This window comes from Sapajus apella, unplaced genomic scaffold (genome assembly GCF_009761245.1).
Source record: "Sapajus apella isolate SASKATOON/1434 unplaced genomic scaffold, GSC_monkey_1.0 scaffold31, whole genome shotgun sequence".
Taxonomy (NCBI): domain Eukaryota; kingdom Metazoa; phylum Chordata; class Mammalia; order Primates; family Cebidae; genus Sapajus; species Sapajus apella.
In genome coordinates this window covers 23,856,054-23,863,660 of record NW_022436971.1, presented here as the reverse complement: position 1 = coordinate 23,863,660, position 7,607 = coordinate 23,856,054, and the positions used below count along the sequence as shown (strand labels likewise).

The 7,607-nt window shown below is 44.5% G+C and overlaps 1 protein-coding gene across 1 annotated transcript in view; it reads left to right on the top strand.

The window, feature by feature from the left end:
- SNTG2 (syntrophin gamma 2) overlaps positions 1–6,751 on the top strand; it is a 339,371-nt gene extending 332,620 nt beyond the window's left edge. Inside the window, exon 17 of the mRNA XM_032294284.1 lies at positions 6,491–6,751. Coding sequence (XP_032150175.1) covers positions 6,491–6,622 — 132 coding nt within the window. The 3' untranslated portion in view covers positions 6,623–6,751. The remainder of the gene's footprint in view (positions 1–6,490) is intronic.
- The last annotated feature ends 856 nt before the right edge of the window (positions 6,752–7,607 follow it).

The window sequence follows — 7,607 nt, the reverse complement described above, 5'->3', positions numbered from 1 at the left end:
GACGCTCTCTCGTCCTCAAAGTGGACAGTTTTCCGCCGGGAGAGCCCCAGGCCGGACGGCCATGGCGGAGCCACTCCCTGAGCTCCCTGATGACACTGTCTTGTCTGCGAAGTGGACAGTTTCCCGCCGGGAGAGCCCCGGGCCGACGGCCGTGGCGGAGCCGCTGCCTGAGCTCCCTCACAGGCTTTCTCCTTTGTACAGTGATGTTTCCGAGGGGGAGGTGGAAGAGCCCCGGGCGGACTCAGGGACCGGGTGTCCCGTGGCGGAGCCGCTCCCTGAGCCCCCGATGATCTGTAGTGACAGCGTTTCCGCGGCGGGGGTGGAAGAGCCCGGCCTGAGCTCCCCGAGGCGCCGCTTTCTCAAGTTTCCACCTGAGGGGCGTCGCCGGTTGCGCATGCGTCGGGCTGGAGTGACGCGTGAGAAGAGAAACCCCCGGCCTCTGCGGCAGATGAAACCTGCTTTTTCAGGGATAGTGAGTGTCTCTGGGCGGACGTGTCGGCCGTGGGGTCTGACAGCCGGCGGAAGCTCTTCCGCTCACACAACCCCGGGCCGACTTCCGGCTTCCGTGGCCTCCGCTTCCTGTGTGAAGCGGCGAACGTGTCCTCAACCTTGACGTGCTGCTCCGAGGCTAAGTAAGCTAACGGGAGCCGGCCGGCCCAGCGCCGCAAAGCGTTTCACCCGGGTGGTTCTGACTCTTCGCCTCAGCGTTGCTGGGTTCGTGCGTTCCCCGTCACCTGGGCGGCCATGCATCTTTCGGTTTTCAAACTTGTTTGTGTGTGGTGGCAAGCACGTGACATGCGCTCCGCTGTCTTCAGTATCCAGGCGAAGACTTCGGTGCCGTCAGCCCCGCCGGCGTTGCCGAGCCGCCGATCCCGCCGCTTTTCTGTCCCTCACGACGGGAACCGCATGCCTGGAGCGCCAACTCCCGCACCCCCAGCTCCTGCCCGGCAGCTGCGCGCTACTCTCTCCCTCCCGAGAGACTGAGCCTTTCAGCTTCCGTGTGTGAGTGAGAGAATGCAGACTTTGTCCTGCTGTGGCTGGCTCATTTCACTGATCGCCCTGTCTTCCAGCTTCGTTCAGCCATCCCTTCCTGCTGACTGACGTTTCGGCTGTTTCCATGTCCTGGCTATTGTGAGTGGCGGTGTCTGGAACGTGGGGTGCAGGTCTCTCTTGGAGACGCTGATTCCAGTCTCCTTGGATGCATTCCTAGAAGTGGGATTGCTGAATCATCTCGTGGTTGCTTTTTAATTTTTTGGAGAAACCCCCATACTGTTCATAGTGGCTGCACCAATTTACCTTTTTCTACCAACGGTGTGCAAGAGTTGCAGCTTCTGCACATCATTGTGAACACGTTATATTCTATACATGTATGTGTTTTCACAGCAGTCATCCTGATGGATGTGAGGTAGTGTCTCTGATTTTGATTTGCATTTCCCTAATGATTTGTGATGGGAACACTTTTTTTTTTTTTTTTTTTTTTTTTTTGAGACGGAGTTTCGCTCTCGTCACCCGGGCTGGAGTGCAATGGCGCGATCTCGGCTCACCGCAACCTCCACCTCCTGGGTTCAGGCAATTCTCCTGCCTCAGCCTCGTGAGTAGCTGGGATTACAGGCACACGCCACCATGCCCAGCTAATTTTTTGTAGTTTTAGTAGAGGCGGGGTTTCACCATGTTGACCAGGATGGTTTCGATCTCTTGACCTCGTGATCCACCCGCCTCGGCCTCCCAAAGTGCTGGGATTACAGGCTTGAGCCACCGCGCCCGGCCGGGAACACTTTTTCATGTTTGATGGCCACTTGTATGTCATTTTTAGAGAAATGTCTATTCAAGTCTTGAGTATTTTGAAAATCAGGTTGTTTTTTGCTATAGAGTTGTAGGAGTTATTTATATATATTAGTCATTAAACCCTGATTAGATATATGGTTAAGTATTTTCTCTCATGCCATAGGTTGCATTTTCACTCTTTTGATTGTTTCTTCTGTTGTGCAGAAGCTTTTCAGTTTTCGTGATCCCACATGTCTACTTTTGCTGTTCTTGTCTGTGTTGTTGTGTCATATCCATGAAAATCATTGCCAAGATCAATGTAATGAACTTTTTCCGTTTTCTTCTAAAATTTTTATAGTTTCAGGTCTTATGTTTAAGTCTTTATTTTGAGTTGATTTTTCTGTATGGTACAAGATAAAGGTCCAATTTTATTCATTTGCATCTGAATACCCAGTTTTCACAGCCCTATTTGTTGAAGAGACTGACCTTTCCTCACTGTGTAGCATTGGCCCTTTTGTGGAAAATCACCTGACCATGTAGGTTTGAGTATGTTTCTGGGCTCTCTATTCTGTTCCATTGGTTTATGTGTCTCTGTTTAGTACCACACCGTTTATTACTGTAGCTTTGTAATATGTTTTAGAGTAAGGAAGTGAGATGCCTCCAACTTTATTCTTTCTCGAGATTGCCCTGGCTATTCAGGATTTTTTGTGGTTTTATATAAATTTTAGGATTTCTTCTTTCTGTCAGTAAAAATGCCATTGAGATTTTGATGGAGATTGCATTGAATCTGTAGATCATTTTGTGTAGTATACACATTTCAACAATATTAAGACTTATAATTCATTAACATGACATATTTTTCTATTGTGTCTAATTTTTTTCAAGAGTGAATTAGCATTTTCAGTGTACAAGGCTTTTTGCCTCCTTGGTTAAGTTTATTCTTAAGTATTTTACTTGTTTTGATGCTATTGTAAGTGGGTTTTTTTTCTTAATGTCTACTTTGGATTGTCTGTTATAATACATAGAAATGCAACTGTTTTTTGTATATACATTTTGTCTTCTGAAAGCTGGCTGAATTTGTTTATTAGTTCTAACTTTTTAGTGGAATCTTTAGGGTTATCTACATAAAAGATTATGTTTCTACAGTGATCGTTTTATGTCTACATTTCTCAATTTTGATATATTTTATTTCTTTTCTTGAGCAATTCCTGTGGCTAGGATGTCTAGCACTGTGTTGAATAGAAGGGGCAAGATTGGGCATAATCTTAGAAAAAAAGACTTCAGCCTCTCACAATGGAATTGATGTTAGTCGTGGACTTTTCACATAGGGCCTTTGTTGCATTCAGGTAATTGTATTTTCTTCCTACTTTTTAGTATTTTTATAATGAAAGACTGTTGAGTTTTGTTGAATGTTTTTCCTGAGTCTTAAAATCATGTGATTTTTATCTCTATATCCCTCTTATTATATGATCCTTTTAATGTGCTGTTGAATTCAGTTGACTAGTAGTGCCTTTGATTGCTTTATTATAAGGGTAATGGTGGCCTTACATGATGGTTTGGAAGTGTTCTGTCCTCTTCAATTTTTGAAAGAGCTTGAGAAAGATTAGTGTTAATTTTTCCTTAAATGTGTGGTAGAATTCCCCAGTGAAGCCATCTGTTCCTCATTTTTCTTTTGTTGGGATGTTTTTGATTACTGATTCACTCTCCTTCCTAATTAGTGGTACCTTTAGATTGTCAATTTCTTCATGATTGACTGGTAGGTTATATGTTTCTAGGAATTTATCCATTTTCTTCTAGGTTCTCTAATTTATTGGTGTATAATCATTCCCAGTAGTCTTATTTTGTTTTTTTAATTCTGTGGCATCATTTATGTCTTCTCTCATTTCTGACTTTGAGTTTTCTCTCTTTTTGTCTTAGTTGTATTGAGCTTGAACTTCTATTTAAAAAAAAAAAATACCATGCATTTTAGCTGTAAACAACAGACATTTGTTTCTTATACTCTTGGAAGCTGTGAAATCAAAGATCAAGGTGCAGGTAGATTCAGTTCCTGAGGATGGATTTATTTCTATCTTGAAGATGCTTACCTTTTCCTTTGTCCTCACATGCAGAGCAAGTGAGCTCTCAGGTCTCCTTTCCTCTACTTATAAATACTCTAATTCCAATAGGGGACCCCACCCTCATGCCCTTATATAAATCTAATTATCTCCTAAAGGTCTTATTCCACATATGATTTTATTGTAGTTTAGGACATCAACACATGAACTTTGGGTGAACAAACATCCAGTCCATAATGTTAGTCTAGCTAAATATCCTTGATCTTTTCAAAAGCCAACTCTTAGTTTTATTGAGTTTTGCTATTATTTTTATGTTCTGTTTCATTTATTTCTGCTCTAATCTTTTTTTATTTTTCTATTAACTTTGGACTTAGTTTGACCTTCTTATCTAGTTTCTTAAGGCATAAAGTTATTTGGTTTATTTGAAATCTTTTTCAACATAGGTGTTTACCACAATAAACTTCCTTGTTGGTACTGTTTTTGGGTGGGGTCACAAGGAGATTGGGGGGCAGCTCCTAGCCTGCTGGGACCCAACGTACCTCAGTGTTCTTTATGTGTCCCTGTGTGGGGTGTTCCATGTTAAATTCCTCTTCTGGCAGGCTGGTTTGCTCTGTCTCCACTTGGTTTTAGTGATATCAGAACAAGCTTCAGGTATTCACTTCCCACAGCTGGTCACACCAAAGTAAGCATCTCAGCCTCCCTTTCCCTGTCATCTATACCAAGCTCCCACTGGGCTCTGGCTGCTCCACCTGGGTCCTAAACCCATTGCAAGAGAGGAGCAGTTTCTAAAAGAAAGGGGTGCAGAGAGGACCAGGGACAGACTAAGGGGACTTCATACTGTCAGAGGTCTGAAGTCAATTTTGAGATGTCACGTCTTTGGGTTATAAAAAAAGCGGCTCAGAAAAGCTAAGATGGGTGTTACTGGGGAGGGAGGGCTTCACCTCGTGATGTACGGCCTATACTCCCGCCTGGGGCGGGGTTCTCCACCCCCTCATCTGCCATGGAATGAAAACCCAAGATTCCTGCCTTTCCAGATGCTTAAAGGAGCATGGCCTGTGGCCGGAGTTTGCGTTGCTGTTCTTCCTGAAAATGATTTATCTTTCTTTCCGGTGTCATCTCAGCAGTTTAGAATATGCTAGAATTTTGGTGAGATTTAGCAAGTAGGATGTCAATCAATTAACAATCATCTTAAAAAGATTTTGTTGTTCTTCCTTTTATTGAATTTTGCTATGCCAACAAAGAAGAGAGACAACCGTAAAAGATGAACTTAGAGCTTCCTTTCTACCAACACAACAGGGTGGCAGGATGGTGGAGGTTCACATTTTACCTTCAGAAGCAGGAACATGACTTTCCCCAGCTACCGAATAACTTCTAAAAACAGTTTCTTTTTTTTTTTTTTTTTTGAGATGGAGTCTCTGCTCTGCCACCAGGCTGGAGTGCAGTGGCAGCAATCTCGGCTCACTGCAACCTCTGCCTCCCTGGTTTATGCGATTCTCCTTCCTCAGCCTCCCGAATAGCTGGGACTACAGGCACACACCACCATGCCCAGCTAATTTGTGTATTTTTAGTAGAAACGGGGTTTCACCCTGTTGGCCAGGATGGTCTCGATCTATTGACCTCATGATCTGCCTGCTTGGCCTCCCAAAGTGCTATGATGACAGGTGTGAGCCACCGCGCCCACCCGTTTCTTAACTTCGATGTCAGCTTTGGGATTAAGTGTGGACTTTTTTGTTGATTTGACTTGGAGACTTTACGTGAGGAAGTTTGTGGGGAGAAAATGAATCTTTTGTGTGTCATTTTTGCTTTTAAGTAACATTTGGTTTCTGTAACATGAGGAAATAAGGATCCAGGAGTTTGTTTTAATTATTTTTATTGGTGAGGGGAGGGGAATAACCATCTTCCCGGGAAACTCTCTCCCTGGGGCACCCTTTCCTGTTCTCCCATAACCCTGGGAACAGAGTGGGTGAACAAGGCCCCTCCCAGCTCGCCGCTGTGCCATGCCCAGGGCCTGTTCTGCACCACACAGCATGCCCTGTTCCTCACAAGCGCAGTCTTGGCATGACACCCACACACACCCACACAGCCAGGCACACAGGGCTAAGACGACGGCCAGCTCTGCCAACTCATGCAGCATAGGGATCGGCCGACAGGACCCCGTCACAGAGTCGCCACAGGTGCTGGGTGGGTAGGGAAGACTGAGTCCGGCGGATTACTGGGTGTGACTTCATCAAGACCCACCACTGGCTGGGCGCAGTGGCTCACGCCTGTAATCCTAGCACTTTGGGAGGCCAAGGTGAGTGGATCACCTGAGGTCAGGAGTTCAAGACCAGCCTGGCCATCATGGTGAAACCCCATCTTTAAAAAAAAAAAAGGATCCACCACTGATCAAGGAGGATGCAAAATAAAGGAAGTATTAGCCCCCATTAGGTGCAAGAAAATAAGTAAGTTACATTCTCAGCGTTGTAATTAAAACTACCCAGGGTATTTATGTTTATAACGAATTTGGATCATGTTACTCTGCTCTTTACTTTAAACCATACGTTTTTCTTGTGTACTCTTTGTTTTTTGGAGGGACTTTCTTGGAGTTCAGAAGCTTCAAACTTTGTTAAATATTTTTGCAACATGCTCTTCCAACAATTATAATAAACACTGGATCTGATTTTCTCCGACAGGAGCTGGAGTTCCAGGACCTGACCTCTGTCCTGCACTGCATCCACGCCTTCATCGCAGCCAAGGTGGCCTCCGTGGACCCCGGATTCATGGACAGTCAGAGTCTTGCCAGAAAATACATGTACAGCAACTGAAGGTTGTGTCTGTTGAGTGCTGAAAAATTATTTTCTTAAGAAATTATTCTTTCCTGCACAATATTGCAACTTTGTGCGGTTTTATAATCAGCGTATAGTTGTGATACCAATAAAACGTGCCACTACTTTCCAAAGATGGGTCCGCCTTGTTAAATCCAACATGGGGGACACCTGATCCCCTCTAGCCATGAGTCTCTCCCCGCCACGAGTAGGCCCGGCGTCCCCCATGCAGGGCTGTGGGGCTCAGACTCCAGTTCACCTGACCGGTTCACACCCTTGGCCTGCATCCCAGCAGCGTGAGAACCACCGTGTGGGCATTGCACATGCTGCTTCCCACATTGGTAAAACCCAGATTTGTTTTCGTAAAATATGTCATCGGAAATCCTGAGCAGGTACCACGTTTCTCCTCACGAAGGAAAGGGTCCCCTTTGCACTGGGCTCTCATTTCCTTTTTCCTCCAGAGGGGATCAGAGTGACGGGATTATTTGAGAAACAAGCATTTGTCAAAATATATGGGGCAAGGAAATCAACTTTAATTACTTAATGTTATAACCTTATTACATAGCAATCTTCATACTTATAAATTTATCATACATTGAATAACCTAAACAAATGTGAATTTTAATTATTTTCCTACTTCATCAAATAGAGCATGCAGTTTAGTTTCCCTGTTTTTCATATTTTTTATGACTTCTAAGTAGGGATATTTTTTATTTTTGTTATTAAAGGCAATTGACTGGAGTTGCTTGAATTTTTCTTAGGGGTACAGACTCTAGGTAGAAAAAGTAAGGATTAGGCGCTTGCTTGTCAAGACTGCAAACAAAGGACGGACCTAAAACGGTCAATCTGTGCAGTAGAGGAAAGTAAGGAAATAAACAGATGCCTGCTCCTGCAGTTCTGTGGAAAAGAAAATGCAAGCCAGGCGTGGTGGCTCATGCCTGTAATCCTAGTACTTTGGTAGGTTGAAGCGGGTGGATCACTTGAG